Here is a 27,866-nt window from a genome sequence, read left to right as displayed (position 1 = left end):
TGAGGTAGTCCAGCCTGGGTTGGGATGGAGGTGTTGGGCGACTAGTGCTTTATTTGGCTTTAAATACAAATAATAATTAGTAAAACAGTGTGAAAACCAGCTCTCCACCCTATGGGGATGAAAAAGCTTTGGCTGGAGGCTCCATCTGTACTGAGCTCTAGAGAAAGATAATGAAGAGACTACAGGTGAAGCCTGGAAGGGGAGCTGGAGGAAAGCTAGTGGTGCTTTCATGAACACAGTGCAAGACCCTTAGGGCAGCACTGGACTCTTAGGGCCCCCATACACAAAATGCTGGGGTTCATGTCACATACAGTGCCTGCAAAGAGCTGTGTGGGGTTGCAGGTAGTGGTTCAAAATGCTCAAGAGCAAGCTGTCTCCATTCGCCATCAGACAGACATCTCATCCCTCCCTCTGGACAGAGCAGGCTGCAGGCAAACAGCTCTTCTGCACTCACTAGCACAGCAGAGCAGTTTGAAAGCTGTATGTAGTAATATTCCACATGGAGAAGGATGTTAATGGCAGGGAATGTGATTGACTGCCTTTTCCTGTCGCTGCTGTATTACCTCTGTTTAAATCAGTCGCATTAACAGCAGTTATATTTAACGCTGTCTGTCTACACGGCTGAATTTTTAGATTGTTAATTTTAAATTGCAAATTGCTTAATTATGCCTGACTTTTTATAAATATTTGTAACATGAGTTAATGTTTTCTATTAGGTGTGATACACATCCTGGAAAAAAACTAATTGTTCTCACTGATATGCACCGGGTCTGGCGGGAGCCCCCAAAGCCTCAGTAATCACTTATCTAAAGGCAATTGCCATTACAGCTGATGTATCAGAAATCGAGGCCTGTAGCCAGTGCAGTCTGTCTGTTATGGTTGGGAAAAGCATTAGGATTCATTTGGCTTCCCAGCAAGAAGAAAAAAATTGTTTATTGCTCACATTATGTGTTGTGTTGTACACAGTAAAGACCCAACAGTCATGATGCTGCATGTTCTTATTTATTGTTGGACTCCTGGAGCCTGCTCTGAACACTGATATGAGATGTGGAAGGTTTTAGCCTAGGAGGAATTTTAAATTGGACTGTTTTCAGATACTTTGAACCTCAGGACTCCAAAAGCCCATCCTTGTTCTTTTATGGGGATGCCCACTGCCCAGGCAGTCCATGCTCAGCAGGTATTTGTCTTGGTGGTTCTCCTGCAGGGTTTGTGTAGTGAAGGGTAAAGGACCAAACACTTCAGCTTTGTGTCTGCCCGGCTGTCAGCAGCATCTCTCCATTCAGGGATGTGCTGAGCAAGGGTCCCCAGGGCAGGGAGGTAGAGCATCTCTCCTGGCTGCTCCGAGAGCAGGTCCTCAATCACATCCTCTATAAAGCTATTGTGTCGAGCTGCCTGGAAGCCTTGTCTCCACACAGATTCATCAATGCTTAAAAACCGATGAGGTGCCAATCTATGGCAGTAGCCTCCAATGGCAGAAAAAGAGAGAAGCACAAAGCACCATCTGGAACTTGGTGGGTGATTGCTTTTGGGGTGTATCACCCAGGGAGCACTGCCTTCAGGATGCACCTACAGCCCCAGGCCATGCCTTTGCTGCTGCAGGCTGGGTGACTATGGCAGGCCTAGCTGGAGCTGGTGAGCATTGACACAGCTCACTCAGGTGATTGAAGGGTATCAGGGTCAGGCACACACGGAGCCTAGATTCAGGATGGGATAGTGCAACACACAGTCTGTATCTTTTTACTGGTTAGAGTAAAGCTAGTGCAGGCCTGGAGCAGCAGTGCTGTGCACCCCAGGCTGTTGTGCCAAGGGAGGTGGTGTGTCCTGCCATGCTGCTGGAGCAGCTGCTTCCAGGCTGAAGCATCTTCTGTAGTTGTTATGGCATCTGTACATGTAAATTATTTATCTTACATTTAATATGGATACATAACAGCATTTTCATATTGCATAGATGAACTGCTAGACCCACCGTCTTCACCAGTAAGGTGATGAGGATGGTGTACCCCACAGCAGGACTTGCCCCATCTGCTGAGATCTCTCCTTGTGCTGAACTAATCCTCCTCTCACCCGGTGCACTGACTGCTTTTAAAAGCTTCACATTTTTACTCCCTGTGTTTGTTTCTTCATAGCTATACACCTCTCACTGCTTTTCTGTGTCCACTTCAATTCTTCTCACATCCGTGATCTTAGCACAGGTGCCAGAGCATCTTGCAAGGGTGTTGTGCAGGGTTAAATCCCACACAACAGCTTGTGGCTTCATGTGGCCCTTCTCAGTGCTGCCGTATATCCGGTTTGTGCCACTGGTTCTTCAGGAGCAGAATAGGTCCTGTTGGAGGGGATCAGACAGTAGAAGAGGTGGTGGATAGTCCCAATTAGTGGGGCTAGAATTTCAATCCCTATTCTTCGCAGGTTTTTTTCACATTGTTGAATGCTAGTTGTTTAAAAACAAGTGGCTTTTTTTAAATGCAGTGATAGATTAGATAGGATTGGTATGGCTGAGGGTATTGCTTCTGTTTAAAACCAGGAAATTCCCCCTAAAACCTTTGAGTGACTCAGAGCACAACTGTCAAGGCACTGCTTTAAGGTGAGGAATTGACCTTTTGATTAGCATCATATGTTAATTTAGCATCATAATAATGTTTACTTACTAGTCATTAATAATTGTTGTTACATATTGACCAAAGGGACTTCAGATGTGATGTTTCTGCTCTGGATTTTGGTAAATTGATACCAATTCATGTTAGGTCCAACCCAGACGGATTGAAAACAGCCAGGTCTGCGATGGAGATCAGTTCCCTTCCAGTTCTTTATTGCTGTAGGAAGGGGGCCTGATGGCAGTATATACAGAGATTACTGGAGGAGCATGGTCCCAGTCATGGGACCAGCAACTTCAGCTCCCTTAGGATGCTGTCCATTGAGAACACATAGCAATCTCTTGGCATGCTGGGGATTTGCTGCCTAGAGGCTTAATTCTACAAACTGCTTTCTCCCTGACCTCATGAGACAGTTTGCTGCATCAAGGCAATGTGAAAAACATCAGCCCATCCAGGAGAGCAGTCTCTTTAGGTTCCTGGCTGTGATAAATCTAAACTTCGTGAATACCAAAATGAGCTGTAGTGGGCAGCACTGCAATTTTACTATCTTAGTCCTTGAAAAAGTGGGACCTTCCCTCTGCATTCCCTCTCCTCCTTTTCTGCTGATGCCCTGATGTTTGGCATAAAAGGGAACCAAAGCCTTGCTCTTCTTGGCTACAGCCTCTGCTTTTCTAGTTGTTTGCTCAAAGCTTCTACACCTATCAGCATGCTACTGGAAGAACCAGTGTTGCAATTCAAACTCCAAAGCATGCACCAGCATACCATGAGTATTTATTTTGGAGAACAGCTGCCCAATTTTGAGCTACATCTCTGTGGCAGGCAAGTTTCTTTCTGAATATGGTTTTCCCTTCAATTTGGTTATCTGTTTTTAATGTATAAAGTGATCATCATGTGGATGATGATCAATATTTTCTGTTATCTATGCATTCACCTGTATCATCATCCCTACCAAGCATGGTGTGGGTTGCAGCAGAAGAGCTTGAGTATCTCTTTTACCACCTCATCTCAGCTCCTGAAGGAGATCTGATTTTGCACCAGCAGAGAGGCCAACTAGGGAATTTTATATTCGCTGCTCAGGCCTGATCCTCAACCTGTTGTCAGAGCTGGGAATGAAGCTTGCTCAGCCAGGGAGCCAGCTACACAAAGACATCTGCAGGAAGCGCTGCACATTGTGGCCTGGGAGCCTAACACCTCTGGTCCAAAACAGCTTCTCCCTGCAGGAGTGGCATTCCTCTCAGGACTCATTCTCATGCTCAAATATGCCGCCTCTGCCAAGCATCAGCACATAGACATCTTGACTTGAAATGTATAAATATGCCATGTGAAGCCCATCAGGAGCAGCATCCATAGATGTCAGTCAAAACCCCCTCAATGTGGCATTGAAAAAAAACCAAAAAAAATCTAAATTCCCTGCTTGAATTGACAAGAACTGAGACCCTGGCCCCAAGCACATTTCAGCACGGAGGGGGAAACTTTTGACTACATGATTTCATAAATGAGTCTTGCCCCAGCCCTGCCCATTGCATAGACACTGTTGGAGACATTTCCACATCTTATTCCATCTCCTCTAATCCTGCTGAGTGTCAAGATACTGCAGCCTTGCTGCACCTCATGCAAGTTGCTTTAGCTCCAAAAGCCAAAGCCCATTTTTAATTACATGACAATGTATCTACCATTAAGCTTTTAATCAAAAGATGAGGATTTGCGGATAGGAAGATCTTTCTTCCACGATGATTCGGACGAGCTAATTGCAGCTAATTCTAACTGTAAAAATTACTTGGAACTGAACAGTAGTTTTTTGTCATGTGTACAAAATACAGGTGATTCTGCTAACTGGTGTGAAATTCAGCACATTTAGCTTGCTTGCATTTCCTTACAGCTTAAAAAGTAGTGATCTGCCATGAGCTGCATCAACCAGTTACTTCTGGGGTGCCGTAGCTCAGCATATGCTGCCCACATGCCTTCAAGCATACTTATGCAATGCCATAAGAAGAGGGTATTAAGGCATGTTCAGAGGTCAAAGCCTCTGGACAGCTTAGATTTTAAGCCCTTTCAGTGCTGTACACCTCGCACAGATGATCTTACAGAGGGATTTATGGGGTTCAGAAGTTCTCTGGCCACAGATGGAAGTGACATGCCTTGTGAGTGGAAGTGCTCTGCCATCCCTTTTCTTAACAGCTTGCAAAACATTTGCAAAGGCAGGCAGCTCTTTCTTCCCCTCCCTGTTTTGCTGACTCTGCTTTTTCATTTACTTTGATTTATCTTTACACATAAATCTGGAGGCATCTTTGCACAACCTGCTGGAAAGCTGTGTGCTGAGTTTGCTTGTCTCAGCTTTCCTCAGCACTGCAGCCTGGCAAAGCTGTTGCAGGGGCATGGTGGTAGGTGTCTGTAATGGATATAGCACAGGGGTTTGTCCCCTTTTCCTATCTGTGCTGAGCATCTTCTGCCCTTGTCACACCATTGGCACATGCTGATTGATTCATCAGTGCTCTGCGGATGGGCAGCAGGTACCCATAGGGGCTGCTGCCAGCAGCAAGGAGGGTATGAGAAACCTCTTCCTGCATATGCCACCATATGCATATGCTCCCCTGATATATGTTGGGAATCAGCTCAGTTTGTGGGATAAACAGCTATCCAAAAAGTAGTGTTTAGACCAGAGTTAGTTCAAGGGTGGATCTCTTGACCTTGTCTGGTGAAGCAGACGGGGTGCCAGCATCTGCTGGTGATGTGATAGGCGAGCAACTGCGCAGCCCATGCAGCTGGTAAAGCACAGACATTTATAACAGTGTTGTAAGACTGAGCACTTGGGTGAGGAGGGGCTGCTTAACATGCAGGGAATGTTCTCACTGACAAGTCTAACGCAGCCCTAAAGTTTGTGAACCATCAAATGAGTTTTCTCTTAGAGAGGGAAGCGTCAACCCTTACTGAATTATCCATGTCCTTTCTGCTGTCTTAAATCACCCCCAGGACTCCCTGGCTGCTGCAGTTGGAAGTGACTGCGTTCCTGCAGCAGGGCTGATCTTAGCTATGCAGAAGCAAAATGGTGTGAGCTGTTCTCCAGGAGAGGGGGTTTGTCACCTTTGTGCTGGAGCCTTGGGGCTGTGTAAGAAGCTGGGGCCAATGGGAGTGGGAAGGAAAAGTCTGGTGAAGTAATAGATGCAGACTGTAATTCCTTGAATTATAGTGAATTTTACATTGTGATAGAAATACTGTGTGTGACTCTGAGCCTAAAAGACTGGTTGAGGAAGTTTGGCCAGAGGAGAGAGGTAGTTTTGGGCATCCCTGTCATGCAGAGGCACTAGGAGAATGGTCTGCCTGGGGTGCCTGGGCCTACTACAGCATTGCAATTCAGAGAGCTGGTGGAGAGGATGTGTCCTGCTGGTTCCCTCTGGCTCTTCCAAAAACCTCTCTCAAACTGCGTAAGTAGCAATTGCTGAATCCATGGTCAGACTATGCTGACAGGGGGAGTGTGTGACATAGGGAAAGCTGTGTCCTTGCTTCCTCTTCCGCACTCCCACTTCAGATCCCAAGGCATCTGGTGGTACATGGGTTGCAGTCTGCTGCTCAGAGGATTAATACATTGCCCAGGGCATTGGTGATTTATTGTACCGAGGTAGCTTAACATCATTTACATTCACAATTTAAAAGGCAGGCCAGCATCTAACCTGAAAACAAGGGAGGGAGCATTCAGATCCTCCTCTGCTTGCTGCTTCAGAGACATGGGAAAAGGTCATGGCCTCAAGCACTGAGCTGCCTCCCTCATATGTATGTATGGAATATGTACTGTTGGTGGGAAAAGGATGCTACAGAGCAGTCTGTGACGGTGGCAGGGAGTGTGTCTTAAAAAGCTGTGTGGTTCATGGTGCCGCTCTGTTGATGCAGTGAGTCACTTTGGGGCCACGTCTTTCCTTTGGCTGGAGCACTCCATGCTGCTGATGCCACAAGTCATGAGTACACCTGGACTGGTTAATTATTAATTGGTGGGGGTTTATGAATTTTCAGTGTTTTCTTTCATTGAGTGTCGCAAAGCAAAACCACCTTTCATGAGGCAAAGATCTCTCCTAACAGCCTACATCAAAGCTGCAGAATTGTCACCCATATTGTGATCGTGTTCAGCTTTCGCGTGCAGCATGTTTGCTTTGAAATACTTAATCAACCATTTGCTGAGCTGCAGAGCTCCCAGCATGTCAAAGATGAGAGCCTTGAAACTTTCTCTTTGAGGCTTTTGGTACCTATAACTGTGCATGACACAGGTCTTTGGCTGTGTTAGTTATTCCTAAGCCAAGCTTAGGAAGGACACGAGTGGATCACAGCTTTCATCCTTGTCCTCCACATAAGGAAAATAATTCACAAAGTGGGATTTTCCATGTGCTGGGAAGCAGGGATCAGCATTAGCAGGGACTGGCAGAGAGGATTAAGCTGTTGAATGGTTGCAGTGATGTCTGGCTGGGGCCGATGACAATTGTACCAACCATACCTGTCATGTCTGCAGTGCATGGCGTAAATGCCAGGCTGATCATTGAAGGTTGTACCTGTATGTTGCATCCTGTCATTCTAGATCTGTGCAGCTTAGAACGATGCTGTTTCATTATAAACCCTTGTAGCTTTCAACAACATTATTTCCAACAGTGGTGTGCTCAGAGTGTGATCCCATGTCCTGTTTCACTCACTGTGTCTGCTGGGAGCATGCCCCATCAATATGTGTTTGGTGGCATGGCCAGATCCACTTCTCATATCAACCATCTGCATATGGCATGTCACTTGCGCCACCGGCATCGTCCCCAGGCTGGGCAGGTAACCCTGGCTCAGCCTTCTTGCTGTGACTAGTGTTACAAGGGCTGTACCCTGCTCAGCCCCCAGGCAGGTGGTTTGGTCTGAGATGTTTATCTAAGCAAAACTGCTTTTGGGCATGATGAAGGAAAGATTAGGGCAGCCTGTGCTGCCTCAGCATCATAGTTGGAGCCAGGGCTCCAAATCAGCAGGGATTGCTGATGGTTTGTCTTTAAGCTGTGGTAAACTGAAGCTGGAGCTTTAAATATGTATAACACTGACTCCAAAACCAAGGGAACTTAATGTCTGCCTTAGCACTGTTCATGTGCTTGAGCTGCCCCAGGGTGAGTGGAGGTGAGCCTGGGCTCCTGACTTTCAGAACTACAAGGCTGATGTTGGGTGATACATGGGAGGTGTCTGACACACCAGGTGCGGATTTGGTAGGTGTGTATGTGTCTTGTTGCAGATATTGTGGCTTAATTAGGTGGTTGGTTTGCCTCTGCTTCTGCTTTTTGCAGGTGTAGAGGGGTTATCTATCCCTCTGGGATAACACAAGGAAAAGTCTTGCAGTGAATCTGTTTCAGAGTCATGGAAGCAACAGGTTACTTCTGACAATTAAAACTATCATATGAACATTTTTAAACTCTTTCACTTAAAAGTTGCTCCTTATGATCAGGTGATATGTAAAAATCCCTGTCTTCTGCAAGATGTGTTTTTTGTAGTTGAATGGTCACCATGGGTTAAAGCAGGCACATGCCCTGCCAATGCATTCAGCACTGTGGTGCTGATGAATTCTGGGTTCTGCTCAGAATCTGCTCCACTCTCTTTATTTCTATTCTTTTACTTTAGCAACTGTTCTATTGAAATAGATAATCTCTGCAGGGCAGGCAGAGAGAGCTAATGTTGGATGCCGGTAGACGTATGAAAACATCTAATTTACCAGCAGGCAACTGGGTAATGATCAGTTGAGAATTACAAATTATCCACGTCATGTATTTGTGGCGTGCTGTTGAAGAAAAGCCCAGCGTGTCTGACAAATCATATCCTGAAATTTATAATACTTTTCACATTTAACTGACTGGGGCAACCTTATGATTTACATCTTTGCTTTTTCTTTTTCATAGCGCACCCATAACATAGTCATAATGCGGAATGAAACTAATTCAATTTCCCTTTGACTTTGTAAATCATTTATGTACGTGGCTGTCATATATTTGAATGTTAAAGTGGGCTTGCGTATGGCAGAAAATAAATAGCTGAATCTCTAGTTAAGAAATTGAGTTTTAATGATATAAGAGTTCGTGTTGCCTTATTTGGATGTTTGGTCTTACATGCCTTACGCTTGTCCCTTGCCTTATATCATGAGCTAAGTATATTTTATGGGCTCTGGCATTGCTCTCAATGTCACTATATACTGTTATGACCGTGTAAAACACAAACTCCTGCTTGCTTTGACGGCAGCAGGAGCCCTTCCCGGGCTCAGGAGCAGGAAGTGGCTGCAGCACTTAGTCACAAGAGGTCGGCATGGACGTGCCAGAAGGACACACAGGCAGGGGCTGCCTCATTAGTACCATTCTATAGCTAACAAGAAGAAAATGTTCTGTTGGCTGCAACAGACTGTGATTGCTTTCCCAAAGATCAGGATTTGCCATGGAGCTGTCATGCAGAGTCATTGAAAATACAGCCTGGAAAGATGTTTTGTTTCTTTTAAATACCAGGTTACCCAGCTTGGCACCACTAATGAATCTTGGGAAGCACAGCTCTGAAAAGCAATCCCTTACCCGCTCAACCACAACCAAGGAGGCTGTCTGTAGGGTGTTTTTTGCCTCCCAAGAAAAATAACATTCCTCAGCCAGATCTTTCCTTGACATGCTTTTTGACTTGTAGCATCACTGGAAAACATCTGCAGAAAGTGTGAGGCAGTTTGCTGGCTCATTGTCACGCCACAAAACCAGCTCTCCTCCACAGCAGCATCCTTGGTTTCCAAATTTAGCACGTGAGTTATTTTGGGTAGTGTGTGATTAACCTCAATTACTGTAGCTCAGATGGAATTCACATAATGCCCCTTCTTTCAGAGTCATAAAGAAATGGAAATCTGAGGCTGTACATTTCCTGCGCTTAATGAAGCAGCTCTGAGAGTTGCTTGCACATGAGTGGTTGTGTGATGTGCTTGTTCATGGAGAAGTTAATGGGAGCATCTCATCCCAAAAGGTGCTGGTGGTCCATGCCTCTGTGCTGGTTTTGGGATCAGGAATATAAAGATGAAGCCAGCGGGCTATGTGGTGTGAATGAAACCTGGATGGCCATAGCAAAGATCCCTGAAGTTTCAGTGAATTTGGGTCACGGTCAGGACACTGTGTAATTTTCCTGCTTGAATTAAATCAGTAACAGACTTTCAAACACTAATCAGAAACCTACTTTCCCTCAATCTCAGCTGTATTGAATGTCTGATCTCTGGAAAATCATCAGTGGTGACACAATACGCAGATACACACCTGCACGTGTGCAGATCTACAAGAGGATGTATGAGAGAGAGGAGATGCAGGGTGAGCCGGCAGACAGCTGAGGACATGCAATAGAAAGCAATAGTTCTGGGAGAAAGCAGCATGTTTCAGTCCATCCAGGGAGCACTGACACAAGCTTATTGCCCATCAGGCTGAGCATTGAGACTTCCCATAGCTTTAACTTTCCAGGCTGCACTGCACCAGCCAAGCTTTCCTTCTGTCAAGCAGTTTGTCTCCAGAGGAGGATAAAACCCACGGACATGGTTAGTGCAACCCCAAGCCAGCAAATAAAGCTCATTTATGTGTAGCAGTCAGTGGGAGAGCTGACCTGTGGTGGTTTGTGGCGATTGTGTTCACTGGTAGCCAGAAGGGTCTGGTACTTTGAAAACAAAAGTGGCATTTGAATGGAGGAGTCAGCCCTCCCACCTGAAGTCACTGGAGGAGGTAAACAAAAACTATGAGGTTTTGCTTGGTTTTGTGGCTCATGGATGGAGCAGTTCTGTGACCACCTCACTGCTGCATGTTTCTAGCCTTGTGCCATGGCTAAAATGACCCCAAAGGAAACTTAAAGGGTGGCTGGAGTCTGGAAAGCAACTGTAAAATAGCCACTTCATTGCAGCAGCTGTCAGTTCTTCAGGGGCTGGCTTGCTTTTGTGCTTTTTTGCTGTTCTGTAATTTATGTCTGTGTATTCCCACTAAAAAATAACAAACCTGCCCTATGTCCTACCAATGGGAAACTGCAGCAGTCACTGTGCCTTTTTCATGTGTGCTGTAATTGCTTCCTTAACTGGCAAAACCAACATTTTTACCTTCAGAAGACATTACAGGTTCAGGCAGATGCTGAACACTGAACCACGGGGTCCAGTGCCTTCTGTCTTTGTCTGGGTGGCAAGAGGGGCACGGGGTATTTAGCTTGATGATCTGTAGCTGCCATGCTCTGCCCCAGCACAGGGGGCATATGGCTTCCCAAGCACCAGCAAAGTGGTAGCTTCTGGAGGACACCAAGGGGTTCAGAGAGTCACCATCAAGGCTGCTGTCAACCTGGCTCACAGGGCAAAGTGAGGTGAGGATGCTCAGCCCCAGGAGGCAACAGGGCAGGCATCAAAACAGGGTCTGCACAGCCCTTTGGTCATCTCTGCCTTGGATGGTGAACACTGTGTGTGTCCTTTGTGGGGGCTCTGCTCCCTTTATTCTATACTTCATTGATAAAGTGATAGAGGGGGTCAGCCTGAAGAGCTGAGCTGTTCACAAAGGTACTGCATTGATTAATTTTTCACCTTGATTTGCCTTTTGTTTTTATACAGCTGGACAACCCAGATGAGCAAGCAGCACAGATCAGACGTGAGTTAGATGGACGTCTCCAAATGGCAGAGCAAATTGCCAAGGTAAAATAACCCAATATATCTTCTATATCAGTATGTCTTCTATATCAGCAAGCTCTTCATATAGGAGCACATAAGTAGTTTGATGCAACCCCCAGATCTTGTCCTTCTTTCATAGGTTTATTTTCCCAGTAATCACCAGTTAAAAACTAGCAGACCATAGAATCATATAATCATGATTACAAATGACAGTTATTAACTATGAACAAAACAGCAAGCATAGATGAAGCTGATGTGGTATGCATTTCTTGGAATGTCCTGATGAGCTCGGATATTTTAGGTTCTTGCAAAATCCCTTACAAACACTCAACAGTGGAGAAGGTATTGTCCTTAAGTGCTCCAGTTAGATCTGCAAGTGTATGTCTAAGCCCTCTTTGTCAGACTTCAGTGCTAGGCAGTGTTGTGGGTGATGGCATATAGAAAGGAGACAGGAATTGCCCTAATGGTGTTTGTGCCATTTTCTGGGCTGCTGGGAGCCACGCTTCCTTTCCTGTAGGTAGATGCTGCCTCAGTTGATGGACTATAGATGCAGAGTAACCTTGGATCCTGTTGACATCAGTACGGCTAGATTTTATTCTCGCCTCTAATCAGATGCTCTGAGTCACCAATAACACTCTAATGGGGCTGAAGTCACTGGGAAAGATCTATCTGGCTGTTCTTAATAATCAATAAACTATTTCTAGAAGGAAGGGGCTCTAATCAGAGAGATGCAGCTCAGGCTAAGGACCTGCTTTTCAGCAGCAACAGTCCTAGCACTGAGCTATGCCCAGAGTTGGGGGGTTTTATAAGGTCATATCAGAGCTGTTTGCAACCGCACTGGTATCCCTGGGTGTGAAAATTAGAGCACATTCATTTATGGTCAGGTGTCAGCAGTGATGCTGGTTGTGCCTCACACTTCTGTTAAATAGTTACTGCTGCTGCATCTCTGGGGAGGTGGGTCCTGGTTTTCCCCACTTCACTGAAGAAAACAGTAAGTTGGCCAAGGTCCACGTGGCCAAACGATGGCACAGCAGCCCAGCTGCAGCTCCTGTCTTCACCATTTGGCCCTTTGCCATTTCATTGTCAAGAAAACCTACAGTATTTTTTATGTGCAGCAAATACAAGCCCCTGTGTGGAGCACTGCTGCTCCGATTCTGAGATGGGTAGCCAGGCACTGAGTGCCAGAATGAGATTGCCTGGTTTTGTTGTTTCATTTTCTCTTTATGGCATGTGGGACAACAATATGCATGGTTCAGTGGCAGCCAGCAGAGGCTGCAGCTCCATGAATTATTCCTTGCAAACAGGAATGTGCCATTTCCATTCCTCCCTCAAGGGTACTGAAAACAAACCATGCTGCTGCTGGCCCCGTAAGAGACGGTGAGGGCAAAGAACTCAACAGAACCTGACATTTCCCTGTGCAGAACGGAACCTTCAATATATAGCTGTGCAGCTTGGAGGGTGGTTTAGAGTAAAAGTGATTTACCTGTGATCCACTTGGCAGGTATTGATATTTAATCTCCTTCAAGTTACTGCTGCAGGCCTTCTCTCCAGAATGTCAGATCCTCCCAGCAAGTGCCTACAAGAAACCTTGTCCTTTCAAACCAGTGTATGCTATCTTTTGTAGGCATCCGAATGACCTTTTGAATCTGTCTCTATATCCTTCTTTCCAGGCAAGGCTGTTTTCCCTGCATAGGGCAGGTTCACAACTCAGCTCACTGAAAGGAGAACTTTCCCAATTTCGTCTCCAGTTTGCAGCTTTTAATGCAGATTTGCCACGCAGGAGCTCATGACACCAGCCCTGAGGTGGCCATGCTGAGATTGCACAATAAAGGCAAATTAATGCCTTGTTGATAAATTAAATCATTCGCAGTATGACATTTGAACTTCAGAAGCACCAAAGGCTGTGGAGCCTAATGAAATCTGGGATTACAGTGGTGCAGAACCAGTGCAAGCCCTGGTTTAATCTCTCATGTGACCTTGCACAAGTCACTGTGCACACCAGCTTTCCTGCATCTGGACACCAGGGTACAGCTCTGAGTCCTTTCACCTCCTGCTGTGCCCAGGGGAGTGCAGCTCAGTGCAGTGCTAGTGCAGCACTGGGCAGGGTCCCCCAGTGAGCCTGCCTGTCAGAGCAGGTAAACCCAGCCCTGGAGCCAGCCAGCCTGAGGGTCACGCTTGAAGCCCAGCAGATGTTTTAAAGCTGAATCTGGACAGGCGTTTCACTCTGCATGCTGTACTTTTCCAGCAGCTGAATGAGAGCAGCGCTATAGCTGAGAGCTTAGTGATGCCAAGGCAGAGGTCTGTTTTTCTCTGCAGTAGCAAGTGCTCTGCTTCCTGTGGTGCCTTACCCCCCTCCAGTCACCTGGCCTCAGGGGCAAAAAGGAGCATGTGTAAGCAGCTAAATGAACCCTTGACACCAGAGCAATATGTCCATCTGGGGCAGGACCCACCCTGCAGTCTCTGAACTCTGTTTCTCCCTTCATTTGTCTCCATTTCTGGTCCTCCCCCTGCTCCAAGTACACGTGGAGGTGACCAACACCCTTTCTTGCTCTTGTCTGCATCTCTTTATTGTGTCTTTTTCTTCTCCCAGCAATACATCCAGTCTGATGGGTACCTTGGGACCACACCTGCACCCATGCATTTCCATCTTCAGTCCCAGTTAAATTATTATGTGCCACTTCAAGTTTAGCCTTAGTATGAGAAGTTGCTGTTGGCACACAGTGAAATGTCTCTGTCTTTGCTGCTTGTCTGAAGAGGTTTGTGAAGGCAGCACCAAAATTGTAGTCCCTGGAGAGATGAATAGCAGCAGCGTGAAAAAGCAATGATGTTTGAACATCATCACTTCAGCAGTAGTTCTTAAAGTCTTCCAGACAGTTGTTTCTGGGTTTTTTCTTTCTTAAAGGGTGGCTTACAACTTACACAATGCATAGACAATAAAACAGACTGATTAGGTAGTTTATCTTGATGCCAGGTCTCATTTACATGAGGGAATTGCTACCCAAGGTTGAGACTGGAAACAAAAGAATGTATTTAAACTGCTTGGTGCAAGTGCTGCTGTGAGCTGTGCTTGTAACAGGTAAGCTATTGAGGACTGACGCAAAAACTGGTGCAGTGGGTTACTTTTTCAGCAGCCTGATGGCAGTCTTCTAGAAGAAACATGACCTTGTTTTCTTCTCCAGCCTGCATTTTACAAGCTGCTTTTTACAATATTATGAATTGCCACTAAGATACTTTGACGTCAGCCTCGAGCTCCTTGGCTGCAGATGCTGCCTCGCTGTCATACTCCTTGTACAGCCTCTTGTAACCCACTGAGAGATGTTCAAACCCTGAGTGTATTCAGGGTATGAGCAGAGGTTTCAGAAGAGTTAGGGCTGAGACCAGTGATCCTATCAGAGCTGGAGCATGGGCAGCATTTCAAAGCTGAGAACACACACTGAAGAACATCACATTTTGCTCTCTCTGTTACCTTTGGGTTTAAAGTTTAAATGTCCTGTTTACAACAAGCAGCACTGGAGGTTCTCACAGTGAAAGAGTGTCTTGCTGGAGATAGACAAGGGCCCTGGCAAGTAGTAGAAAGTGTGTTTTACCCCTTCTTCCAGTTGGGACTACCATTCCTGCCCACACATTTTTTATTTTCCCTCCTTGGACTCCTTTCACACCTAGAAAACTAATGGAGCAACTGCTCAGAAGTGTTTTAAAAAGAGCTGGCACATTTTGGAGACTGGAAAACAAGTCCCTAACTGTCAGCATCCTCCAAATCATTAGTAAATTGCTGTCAGTCACAAAGTTCAGCTGAGATCTGGCCTGGAGTGTTTGCAGTTGTGAATACATAAAATATGAAGGCCATTTGCAGATAGAAAAATCAAAGAAATGCAAGTACATCCAAGAAACAGTAAAGCTGGATAAGTACCAGGTATTAATTCTACGGGAAGCTAACAGTAATGTTTCTACATTACACAGGGGGAAGCTGTAATATGTCATCTGGTTTGTGGGAGTTCCCTACTCACAAATCTCTCTGGAGATGCTCCTGGGGGATTCTTCCGGTGCAACAAGTAGTTGCTGGTTGTCACCACCATTCATTCTGTTGTTTTTGTTTCCAAATGCAAGGAGCGAAAGTTCCCGAAGTTTGTGTCCAAAGAGATGGAAAACATGTACATTGAAGAGCTGAAGTCATCTGTCAACCTCCTCATGGCAAACCTAGAGAGCATGCCTGTGTCTAAAGGGGGCTCTGACTTTAAGCTGCAGAAGCTGAAACGTAGTCACAACACCTCAATAATTGACATGGGGGAAGAAAACGAGAACCAGCTTTCCAAGTCAGACGTGGTGTTGTCGTTCTCCCTGGAGGTAAGAGTGCAATTTGTGGGAGTGAAAAATCACAGCAGCCACCTTCTGCTTAGTTCAGACTTAGGTGGAAAGAGGTCAGTAGAAATAACTTTCTGATCTCTATGAGGAATGGCTCCTCTCTGAGTTACAACAAGTTTTGCCTGTGGTCAAATACTCTGTCCTCTCTGGTGTCCATCTTGTTGGAGCAAACTGTGAGATAAACCATCTGGCCTTTCCTGCTAATGTATATCAGATAGCTCTGAAACCAGCATCAGTAACTGACCTCCTCATGCAGCTTGCTACTGTGTACCCCAGTAACCCTGAGCCTGTATTGTTCCCTAAACCAGTACAATAACGCAACACCATAAAGGTCAGTATATTTAATAGTTACTGTATTTCCCTGCAAGCCTTGCTTCCTCTTTGGAGAATTGTTTGAAACTGCTGGGGTTTGAGTGCACTCAACAGTTTGGCTTGCAGCTTGTATGGAAATACTGTGCTTTGCTGGCTTGCTCTTTGCTTTGTGTTGAGCACTGACTTTCTACTCATGCTCTGTTGAGCAGGAGAAGAGCCCAGGGGAAGGCAGGGGGCTGCAGGGACCTGCTGTAACCTCCAGCAGAGGCTGGCTCTGTTCTGGAAGCAGTGTTGCTGCAGTAGCTGTTTTCAGCCAACTTAATTGCTCTGCGCAGACATATTTGAGTCTAGGCAAGACATTTACTCCAAGGAGTCATCAGCACACCCGCACAGAATTGTTGTTGTCTGTCAGTGAGTGGGTTTATGCTACATTGTCAAAACAGCTACCAGGATGGGGTGAAAAACGTAGGATGCAGAAAAATCAGAAAATACTATTTTTGTGTAGTTTCGCGGTTATTTCTCTTCCTAAGGGGTCTCCTGTTATATATACATCATGGCAATGCAAAACTCAACAGCACTGGTTGTGCCGTCGCAGAGTTGAATTCATGAGATGTCTGAAACCAGCTTTATAATATTCAGTTCAGTCTTATTTCAAAGTAGAACCCAGAGATGGTGCCTTCAACAGCAGCATCAAATAAAGCTTGACTTCTGAGTGTTCCCATACGCAGGAGCAGGGAACTATCACAAAGCAGCAGACCTCTCTGTTGCAAAAGCCAGTGCAGTGCGCATAGCTGTGCATAAAGGGACTCCTCCTTACAATGGGATGTCTCAAACACTTTGCTCCAGCTGAACCCCATCTGGTGGGAAGCAGAAGCTCAGTGAAGCGCTGACTTCAGGGGCTGGCAGGACTGTGCATGGAGCTCTTGCTGCAAGACAGCTTTACAGAGAATGTGTGCTCATCAGAGGGTTTGTGTTGCTCTGTGAGCCAGGGAAGGGGTGCTTAGTGCAAGGACAGATCAGAAGCCCTGAGGAGAGGAATTTTAACCCCATGTGTATATAGTTCACAGACAGCTGTAATAAAACATGAACAGAAACTCCCATGGTGTTTCTTGAGGTACATGGTTAACAAGATTGGTCTCCTTTAAAAAAGAAATGGTAATTACCTGCAAGGAACTTAGATGGTGATTTCTTAATAAGAAAGATTTCTTATAAGAAAGATGGAGACTTTTTACCAGGATCTGTAGTGACAGGACAAGGGGCAACAGTTTTAAACTGAAAGAGGGTAGATTTAGGAAGAAACGTTTATGATGAGGGTGCTGAGGTGCTGGCACAGGGCGCCCAGAGAAGCTGTGGCTGCCCCATCCCTGGCAGTGTTCAAGGCCAACTTGGAGCAATCTGGTCTAGTGGAAGGTGTCCCTGTCCATGGCAGGGGGCTGGAACTGGATGATCTTAAAAGTCAAACCCAAACTATTCTATCTTGTTCAATCTTGAACATAGGCTTTTGGCTCAAGCTGAGTAACTGTGCTTTTTCTCTGGGTTTCACGTATTAAGACACTTTTAGATGGGGCAAGGCTGTGTCTATGAGGCCCATCTCCTGAAGTTTGGTACAACCCTGGTAACCCAAGGGTTTCAACAAGCCTGTGTGTAATCAGAGGAGGAGCTCCCTCTCTCCATACAGGCCCAATGCTGGCTGTCCCTATGGATTCAGCAGCCAGAGCAGGGTCGGAAGGAGGCTGTTCCTCTTACATTTCTCTTTACCCTGCAGGTTGTCATCATGGAGGTGCAGGGTCTGAAGTCGCTGGCCCCCAACCGCATTGTGTACTGCACCATGGAGGTTGAAGGTGGAGAGAAACTGCAGACTGACCAGGCTGAAGCCTCAAAGCCAACGTAAGTCTTGCTTTGCTTTTTGCTCTCTCCACCATGCTCTTCTCTGCACTGGTAAGTGGCTGCAGACTGGCTCTTGCACGGTGAGGCCAGAGGGGACTCTGAGAAGCAGAGGAGAAAGGTGGCCTTCCATGTATGCAGAGCATCGTTTTGTAACTAAGAATGACATGTAAGCCCCAATTGGGGGGGGGGGGGGAGTGTTAATGACAGGCTTACGTCTGTTGTAGCCATAGAGACATAAATTTGTGCCTATACGTAAGTACTTTGCTAAATAAGGATGGAGTTAAGCCTAGATAAATACTTGTCCTAGTGTCCATCTGAACTGGTGCCAGCAGGTGCTGGTGCATAATCTCATCCTTACTGTCAGGGTTTTGGATGCCCTACAAGAAAGGGAACGCATTCTGGCAGCCACAGCCAGAGGTGGGAGAGAGGAGCTGGGGAAAGCTTCAGGTCACAGCTTTATCTGAGGCTACTCTGCCCTAGTCCAGTGCAAGGTCAGAGTCTTGTTCTGCCCTCTTTGACCTGGTCCCCAGATCTCCAGCCTTGACCCCTTACTTTGCTTTATTTATCTTACTCAGATATTGTTATAAACCTGCTAGTAGTGATTGATCTTTGTTAATTTAGAAGGAGAAAATGATGAATGGCTTATTTCCCTTCTAATTTGTGGGGTTATTTAACTTTAAACACTGCCTGCATGGATTTGAGGCAGTTTTCCTCTGGTTCACTGCAGAGATTTCACACTTAAATGGAATTCTTGGTGAGCATCCTCACAATGGAGAATTGTCAAGGTGATGTGCAGCAGTGGGGGACCACGCAGGTGGGGTTGCTGGGATATTCTCTCTTTGTTCCCCTACCCCATTCCCTTCCAGTGGCTGGTTCCCAAGTTTGTAAAAGGAGAGCCAACAGCACCAGGCTGTGTTACATGTGAGTGCACAAGCAGTGAAGACTCACAGTTCAAGACCAGCTGATGCAGGCAGGAGGAGAGGAGAGCAGAGCTGAAGGCAGGCTGCCTTCCCTCTGTGGTTGTCCTTCTGCAGAGGCACAGAAACTGCTGATGCCTTGCGCCCTGCACTGTGCTGGAGGAGCAGGAATCTGCAGTAAGTGGTTTAAAAACAATATTCCCAATCAGGGAAAGTGCTGCAGCCTGGCTTACTTTTCAAAACACTGAAATCTGCTTCAGGGGAGGAAGTAGGAGAGCTGTGCTTGGAGGAAAATTTCCATAAGAACCTGCAGTTGTCACTATTTTAAGTATTTTTATTGCATCAGTGGAAAAAGTTGGGCTCTATTTAGGGAAAGTTACTACTACCCATACCGAAAACTGCGCTTCTAAGATACGTGTGCTTGTTTAGCTTAGTCTGTTCATCCCACTGTCGCTCAAAGGGTCTGTCCTTTCTTCCACAATCCTTCTTGCTGTCAGCCGTAGGACCACTTATACAAGTGCTAGTTTGAAAATAACGGCTGCAGGAGTGAGCTCTTTAATTGAGTGGTTCTTTTTATTATAATGAAACGCAGAGTGTCTGGGCTTCAAGCCATCAGCCCTCAGGAAAATTCATCCAATGCTGAATGCTGCGGTGTGATAGGAGTTATGCAAGTTCATCACACTCATACTCTCCCTCCACTAGCTTCCTATAGAGGTGCAGGTCAGGCTTGAATTCCTCTGGGTTGCTCCAGCACTTGGATTACTACCTGTGGAAATGTCTTAGGGAGGGGTTAGGCTTTACGGCTGTATTCCTTGAGGGTCCTGGGACTTTCTACTTCCAAAACCGAAGATCACCCAAGGTAAAGCTCTGCAGTAAACCTTCCATAGGAAACAGAGGCCATCACAGAAAGCTAACCTGGGCTCTGCATCCCTAATGGAAAAAGGCAATTTGCCAGACAGGGAAGGATTTCCAAAAGCACTGGTCTAGGTCTGTGAGAGATTTGCCTGCCTTCTTCCCTGAAGCAAAACCAGCAGTTTTGGACAGTAAGATGGTTGAAAGAATCTTAGTGACTTTGGAGCTTGAATCCTGTTTGTGGATGTTGAAGGAAGTTGGGCAGCAGCAGGGTTAGCAGCCGTGTGTACCCAGCGATCAGTGTGAGGAGTGTGGCTCTTGGACAAGCAGTAAATACTGGTCTGCTATTTCTTCTCAGGCTCCATGTTGGATTCCTGACATTTTAAGCCCGGTCCTTTCATGTGAGGATTATCTGCCTTAGTGCGGGTACAGGAGATGGCACAGTTCTAGAGAAAGCCAGACCCAAAATAGCAAGGGTTATTTCAGATCAGGCTCACAGTGTATTATTAGTAGTGCTTTTAATAAGTTGTGTAAGAAAAAGCCCTTGTATTATATCCTAACCCACAGATGCCTCTACAAAATATCCCAAATGCCAGTGTGAGCAGGATTTTGCTGCTTTTCGTGCTGGAACTGTATTCTTGCAGATAACTGAGGGGTTTATACCCCCCATTCCCTGGTGTCTGCCCTCTGCCAAGCACAGGGGTGAGGTGGCTCTGCACGTCCCCAACACTACATTAGTAATGCTGATTGTTGCACAACCAGAGAACAGGGCTGCTCTGGGGTCTGGGAATAGCACAGAAAGTCCAGCCACAGCACCGCTGTCCTACAGTCTCTAGAGGCTGCTGGATATATTTAAACAGTGACCTGTGCTTGTAGCAGTGCTCTTGGGCTGTACCTGTGTTGCATCATCTTATCATAGCACCTTTCTCTGATGTGAGCAGAGCAAAAGAAAACAGAGAGACTCAAAGAATAGCAAGATCCTACATGCCTTATGAATAAATGTTATGTATTCACCTGGACATATTTCAGCATGCATATAAGGCTCATTTTCACCTGGCTTATGGTAGTGAAAATCAAGTGTACCTGCAGTGAGCTCAGCTGAACCATTTGGGTTAAAAGTAGTAAATATCTGGTGGGGGAAGAATCTGGCCAACCTAAGTGGGCATTTTGTCATGTCCAAGAAGGGTCGAAGTTGTGGGCTGCTCCTTTGGCTCTGGAAGTGTGTTCACTTTGAGGTTATGCAAAGCAGAGGTGCCTCTTTAGCCCTAATGCAAGGATTGCGTGGTAGCTCAGAGTATGAGAAGTGAGGAGGGAGCTTCTTATTTTTGAAGGAAAAAAAAATCACTCTTCATTGTCTGGGTTTTTTTCCATGCAGTTTCTCTTCAGGGCAGTGCTGGAGAGAGGACACTCAATGGGACTCAATGGGTCTCATCTGATTCCATGTCATTTCTTATGCTTTTTGTCGTGACCAAGAGCTTGGGCATCATGCCCTCTCCATAAATTCACTCTTGGCAAAGTAATGTCTTTGGTAAGCTTCTAAACCTTTCCATCTCTGTTCCCTTAGCTACCTCACGCTGAGACAGGAGTGCCCTGTCTTATCTTTGCTCTGATGCTGGTCCCTGAATTCCTTTCAAGGTGCTCTGACAGCTCAGCTCTTTATCTGTACTGCAACAGGCCGCCCAAGCTTATCACCCAGCTCAGGTCTTTGTTTCAGATTGTGGGCCATATCCATCAGAGCCCACTGCCTGACCATGAAGAGGGACAGGAACTCCATAGCATCCTTCCTTAGGTGCCATTCAGTCACTGTTTCCATCTGGGACATAGGCACTGAGCAGCAAAGGGAGAAGCTCTGTGGGAAGGGATGCTGGTGAGCAAGAATGCCCTCTCTTTGCAGAAGGGGAAAATCTGGTCTTTTCAGGGATCCCCTGCCTCTGGCACTGGAGTTGGAAGTGATGCTCAGTAGCTTTGCATGGAGTAGGAGAATGATAAGAGGATTTTGTTGCAGTCAGTGTTTTGCTGCCATGGTTAGTTGGGAGATGCTGTGGCCACTTCACAATGGTAAAATGGGAAACGTCCTTTTGAGACACATAAATCACAAATAAATACTCCATATGCTGTAGAGCTTATTTAACTCTGCTAAACTAAAGGGGTTTATACTGATGCGAGTAAGAGCAGAGTTTAGCCCATAATTCACGTTGTGTGTCCCTCAGTTGGTGCCGTGTCTGATAGGTCTTTTCCAGATGGGCAGCTCTGCAGCCACAGAGGCTGACCACCACTCCCAGCATTGGTTCTGCCTGCTGGGGCAGCCCTGTGGGCAGAAGAACCAGCTGCCTTGGACTTCCATGTGTCACTTCAGTGCTCTGAGCCCATACTACATTCAGAGCTGTCACTGTGTTTCAGAGGTATCACACCATGGCAAAGCTCATACTGGAACATCATTCACATTCAGGTCTGCATGCTTAGCTAAGCCCTGTGTAAGCAGAATTCATGACACTGAGTAAAAAAAAAAAAAACAAAGCAAAAGGAAATTTTAGGAGATAGCTGCTTTTTTCAGCCTTTTTTTTTTCCTTCTTCCTTCCTCTTCTGGATGGCTTCAGTATTAAATATAATCTGTCTTAATTACCCAGACTGATTGGCTTGCCTTTCCAGTTGCGTGATTTCATTTAACAGCTGTGCAGATGTTTGCAGTTCTTTCCTCAGTTGACCTCCAGGAGCCTTGTAAATGTGTCAGAAGTAGGTGAACTGAGACCTGAGTGTAGCTAAGATCAGACACCATCACTTCTGAGATACAGCCCTTGCCCCTGGGGTAAGGGTCTGAGCAGAGGTAAGTCTGCCCCGAGGGATCTCTTGGGGGAATGTCTTGAAGGAGTGAGCTTCAGCTTTGTGCTCAGCAGCTTGGTGAGGATGCTCTGAGCCCATGATGCTGCCAGGCTAAGAGGTGACAATGACAGGGACAGGAACTTCAGGGGATTTGCTTTCAGCCCCTCTGTCCAGGGCTGAAGGGTACAAAGTGGTCTCTAAATCCCCTACACAAGGTACAGAATCACAGAGTGGCTTGAGTTGGAAAGGACCTTAAAGCTCATCCATTTCCAACTGTATGAGCCATAGACAGGGACACCTTCCACTAGACCAGGTTGCTCCAAGCCCCATCCAACCCAGCCTTGAACACTGCCAGGGATGGGGCAGCCACAGCTTCTCTGGGCACCCTGTGCCAGCACCTCACCAACTTCTTCCTTGCATCTAACCTAAATCTCCCCTGTTTAAGTTTGAACCCACTACCCCTTATCCTATCACTACAGTCCCTCATGAAGAGGTACTATTTAATATGTCTAGGAGCCAGTTTTCTTATGAGACTGTGCATAGCCTTTGTACCTGAAGGGTTCTGTTGTTAGCTCAGTCTGACCTGCTCTTCAAATCCCCTTTTGTGCACCTATTTCCATAATGCTCCTGAGATTTATACTATGATGTTCCCATTTTTTGAAAGTGGAGGCTATGGACAAGTCATTAAGCACAGCAAAAAATGCAGTAAAAAGTTATTACCCAGATGCAAGCGTGTGATCTATTATGGGAAGTCTTCATGCAAGTGCTTTAGTGGCCCTTTTAATTAGGAATTCAGAACCTCTTCTGATGCTTCATTATAGCTGCTGTGCAGTAGCTGTTCTAGCACGGATCAGCTGCTGCCCCAAGGTTAATAGGGGGCAAAGAATTTTCTTTAGATTAAGCAGCTGAATTTTACCCCAAAATAAAGACAAGGGCCTGTAGGGATTCCCTCACCCCAGGTGTCACTCGGATGGCCACACTGCCATGCTTCAATAGTGTGCAGATGTTGATCCCAGGTGTGGTCCTGCTCCCAAAGGTCTCAGCAGCAGTCCTTCCTCTCCCTGTACTACAAATGTTACACTAGAAACTGTGTTGAAGAATAATGAAGGCTTGTTTTATAGCCTTACCTCTTGTAGTTGGGCTCTCTGTACCAAGTAAGTGCAAGCTCTGACTGTGTTTTCCACAACCTTTAGAGCATACATAGCACTGCTTTCGCATGGACTCTGTAATGTCTAGTAAGGGTTGAGCTTATGCACCTTCTCTTTTGCAGATGAATGTCTCTCTCTTCTTGCCAGCTGTCTAATTTCTTGACTCTTCTTGTGCACTTGGGAGTTACATATCCCTGTGATAGCGCATACATTCAAATTCAGGTATTCCAGAAGGCGTGATGATGCCCAAGGCGATTTTTGTTGACACCTGTCTGCTTCATCACTCCTATGCATGCAACCTTAACATGGGATGGTACAGACCAAAATGACATTGAAATGAGATTTAGATTCAGTGATCCGAATTAGTGCTAAATTAGGAGGAGGACTGCAAAACAGAAGTCCTGGGATATATTCAGTCTTTTTCTTTAATGCTCAGGGTTGGTGTTTGATAAACAAAGTCAAGACATGCTTTAGTGCAAGTTCTGCACATCGCTTGCTGAGAGAAAGGTGGGGATGAGACATGTAAAAAGTGCCTGGTTGTTGGTTTATTTAAGTGGTGTGTGCAAGTAGTGCACATTATTATTTAATGAGGGGTACTGCTATTGCAGGTTCCAAAGCAGCATATGGAAGTAAAGAGCGTACTCTAAAGAGCTGGTTCTGTGCCTGAACAGAGCTCTGGGAGAGGTTTAATGGGAAAGCCAACCTTGACAGTGATTTCTCAACATCCTAGTTAACCTTTTTGTGAAATTAAGGCTGAGAGGCCTGTTGCCTTTGTGAATGTGCTAGGTCTCCCAGTGAACAGCACCACTGTGTGCGAAAGCACTAAAAAAGAGCTATGTGCTGTTGTCAGTACATGGGTGAGGAGGAGAAGGCATGCTTATGAGGGGAGGAGATTGTGAATGTGGCTGGAGTGCAGAGACACAGCAGCATTTTTCTTGAACCCCTTCCAGAGCAATTCTGAGCTGTTTCACATTGAAGAAGCTGTTGAAGGCAAATGAAACAGAGAGTGTCTCCAGCAGTTCCCACTCCATGGCTTAGAGGAGGTGAGAAGGGGGATCCCAGCAGCTGCTCACAGCCCCTGCAGCTGTGGGATCCACCAGGGTGTGGGAAGAGGGCTTACCAGCCCTGGGTGGTTGCTGAAGGAAGGATGAAGTCCTGCAAGCCAGGGGCTGCTCAGCCTTGCAATCCTTGTCAGGCCAGAGATGTGAAATACGTGTCTAGGGGTGGATCTCCCATGGGAACAAAGGATGTGGTGTTAACAGATTTGCTCTAGCTCTTCTCAGTGGCTGTGTGGACCAGTGGCTGGCTCGGTCCTTACTTTGGTTTTCCTGTCCATGAAAGCAGGGCAATGCTTCTATTTCACAACAGAGGGGATGCTGATGGCTGAGATGGCTGGTTGGGCATTATCTGCTGGAAGTGTGCACCCATCCCCACTGACCCCGGAGATGCCAGGGTGACTTTGTTTCTAGCCTTAAGAAGTTAGGCAAGACAAACTCCATCCCAAGGGTTTGTCTGGATCTGGGCTTCCTGTCCTGGATCCTGGCTTAGAAGAATATAGGACAGCAAAACTGCGAGTGGCGACACAAAAAGAAGTGACAGTCTCACACCCCTTTTTCCCCTCTTTAGCTGATTTTGGAAGGTACCTTGTGCCCTTTTCTGCTCTATTTGCATTTAGGAAGTATTTTACTGCTCTCCTCTACTGAATTTATAAAGGAGGGTCTGGACTGTGTTTGCAGAATGCCAGTAGCCTGTATTTTCAAGCAGAGAATACCTGTCTGATTTTCCATGGTCTGTTCTTGTTGAGACACAAGTTGTCTGCAAAGCTGGCAGTGCATTAAGGCTATAGCCTTATTAAGTCTAAATCATAACCAAGCCTTTAACTAGCTGCAGTTATATAATTTTTCTACCAACATGGTAACATTTGATAGAAGTGATTAACCATGCCTGAATTAAATAATCATTCTGTGAGGTTCATAGTTCTGTAGCTGGTTCAGAGGGGCATCTTTGGCCAAAGGAAACTTTGATTAGCCTGTGCTTGGCGTTACAGTCACCCTATACAAGAAGTGATAACGACCACAGATAGTAAATGCACACAGACCCATTTCATGAATGAAACTAACTTGTGCTGTATCCAAAGCAGATATACTGGTGAAGCATATGCAGTAGGCAGCCCTTATAAAAGAAATTATTCTTTCAGCTCAGGCCTCCCAGTAAAAGGTTGCTGGGCTTACATTTGCATTTCGTCTTGCTGAGCTTTTCTCTTCTAATTGCAATATCATAGTATAAGCAAAAGCACAGGGCATTTGAAAAGCAATTGTCATTTAAATCATGCTAAGTAATCACCCTACTTATTTTCCCTGTTCGTACCCCAAAGACTGTAATGAATAACACTGCTATACATTCACATACAAACCAGCCGTGCCATTTCTGCAGTGAAGCACAGCCTGGGGTGAAGCAGGCTGGGAGGAGTGTGTGGTCCTGGGCACAGGGGCTGGGGCTGGGCTGGGTGCAGGCATGGCAGAGGGACATCTCTGGGGCAGGAATGCCATCTCGTGGCCATAAATAGCTATTATGTGGTTAAATCCATCTCTCATCCCTCCTTACAACTTCCCAACACTTCCCGTGTGTTAGCTATGCTCAGGAAACAGAAACCAAGTGCTGCATTTTCTGTGTAGCCAAAATCATCCCGCTTTGGGTTCCTAAAGCTGTGCTGTGTCGGCCTCAGCAGCACTCCTCTTGGCTGCGGTGCCCTGGCAGCTGAGAGACATGGTGCTGGCACAGGAGCGGGGTCTGTGGGGACTGTGTGTGAGCCACAAGCAGAGCAGGAGCAGACCTTCACAAGCTTTGCTTTGCTGCAGGCTCCGTCAGCTTTACCCTGCTCCTTCTGCACCTTGCGTGCTCAGTCGCAGATGTGATGCTCTCCCAGACAGATTTCTCTCTCAGCCGGCAGCCGTAGTGTTGCCGTAGCCAGTTTGAGGATGTGGGAGTTGCAGCTCCTGGAGGGAGAGATGGTGCCTTTTGTCAGCTGTCTGGTGCTGCTGGCTGCATGATGTTCAGCAAGATGGTGTCTGCGTGCGTGACACCTACATTGTGTCTCGGAGCTGTGCGAACAAGAAATGGACAGCCCATGAAATGCTGGAGGTTGGAAGACATCCGTAGCTGCTGCTAGGAGGAGCCCAGACCGCAGGGACATGCTGTCTCAGATCACCTTTTTGATAATACCCTCATGCTTTCTGCAGTTGTGGTTTTGGGTAAATGATCACCCTTTTTCTAAGCAAAATAATTGTTAATGCTGCTTTTTTTTGTTATTTTTTTTAGCAGAGGGAGCATTATATGCTCAGCAGGAATTGGGATGTCACAGGAAACAATTAACTTACTCAGCCCTTGGGTTATCCCATTAGCAGACACCAGTGCTCCATGCAGAGGCATTACATAGCTCCATGGGAAGGCAGGTACCACCACTGCATTCTGTGCATGCAGGGATCGTGTTGATCACCTGCATAGTACCGGCATTGGTGAAAGCAGGTTTTCCTATCAGTGTGAAGTCTATACAGGAAAAGAAAGGAGAAATTGAATCTGTGCTGTCACTCCCACTTCAGCTCAGCTCCTTCTGAGGGGATGGGTCTAAAAGGCTGTTCTGTCAGCAGAGAGGGAGAGCAAACGTGAACCAAAGTAGGCACATTGTCGATCTGTGTCTGATGACTTTGGTTATCCTGTTCTGAAGGTGAGTAAACACATCAGACTTTAACCATGGGAGGAATCCTAGAGGAGGCTCAGCATCCCTTGGGTATGAAGATGTGTTACAGATGCAAACCATTCTCTCAAGGCAGAGTGGAAATGTGCCTACCTTAGACCTGAATGGTATTTCCTAGCCCAGGACATTTTTGCATGAGCAGAAATGTAGAAGATTCTCTGCTTCTTTATATATGCTTTGAGATTTTCCTCTCAGATCTTTCTTGTGCACTTGCAGCAGCACCTCCAGCACTCCTCTTAGCAATTGGAAATACAGGAGTGCTTTTAGGGCAGGCTTCATTTCATCTGCTTGCTGCCTCTAAATTAGGGTGAGGCAAATTAAGGCCCAACTCCACTGATTATTAATTAGATTTCTTCTTATTGTAATAGCAGGAGCCTAAGGCAGGTGACACGGGCACATGTGCATGGTACTACAGTCCCCTAAACTTGTGTTTTTCCACAGCTGTCATTGGTCTTGTGTCTTAGCATTCTCTCCTGATAGTTAAATCTTAAATCCTTTCCTTAGAGACACGGTTCCATTGAGGCCCCCTGCAGCATGTGAAATCCAAACTCAGTCCCATAAAAACCCACCAAATGAATTAAATGA

At 46.1% G+C, this 27,866-nt stretch overlaps 1 protein-coding gene across 9 annotated transcripts in view; it reads left to right on the top strand.

Annotated features, from left to right (window-relative positions):
- The window catches only part of CADPS (calcium dependent secretion activator), a 210,509-nt gene that overhangs the window by 62,380 nt on the left and 120,263 nt on the right, over nt 1-27,866 (top strand). For all 9 annotated transcript variants that reach the window (XM_061354231.1, XM_061354230.1, XM_061354229.1 and 6 more), the window contains exons 4-6: nt 11,173-11,253; nt 15,337-15,573; nt 17,669-17,790. In XM_061354231.1, coding sequence (XP_061210215.1) covers nt 11,173-11,253; nt 15,337-15,573; nt 17,669-17,790 — 440 coding nt within the window. The remainder of the gene's footprint in view (nt 1-11,172; nt 11,254-15,336; nt 15,574-17,668; nt 17,791-27,866) is intronic.

Source organism: Neopsephotus bourkii, unplaced genomic scaffold, assembly GCF_033783945.1.
Source record: "Neopsephotus bourkii isolate Nb327-2 ecotype Australia unplaced genomic scaffold, CSIRO-AGI_Nbou_v1 NB_719, whole genome shotgun sequence".
Taxonomy (NCBI): Eukaryota; Metazoa; Chordata; class Aves; order Psittaciformes; family Psittacidae; genus Neopsephotus; species Neopsephotus bourkii.
Note: the sequence above shows the minus strand (reverse complement) of the source record. Positions and strands in the feature narration are given on the sequence as shown.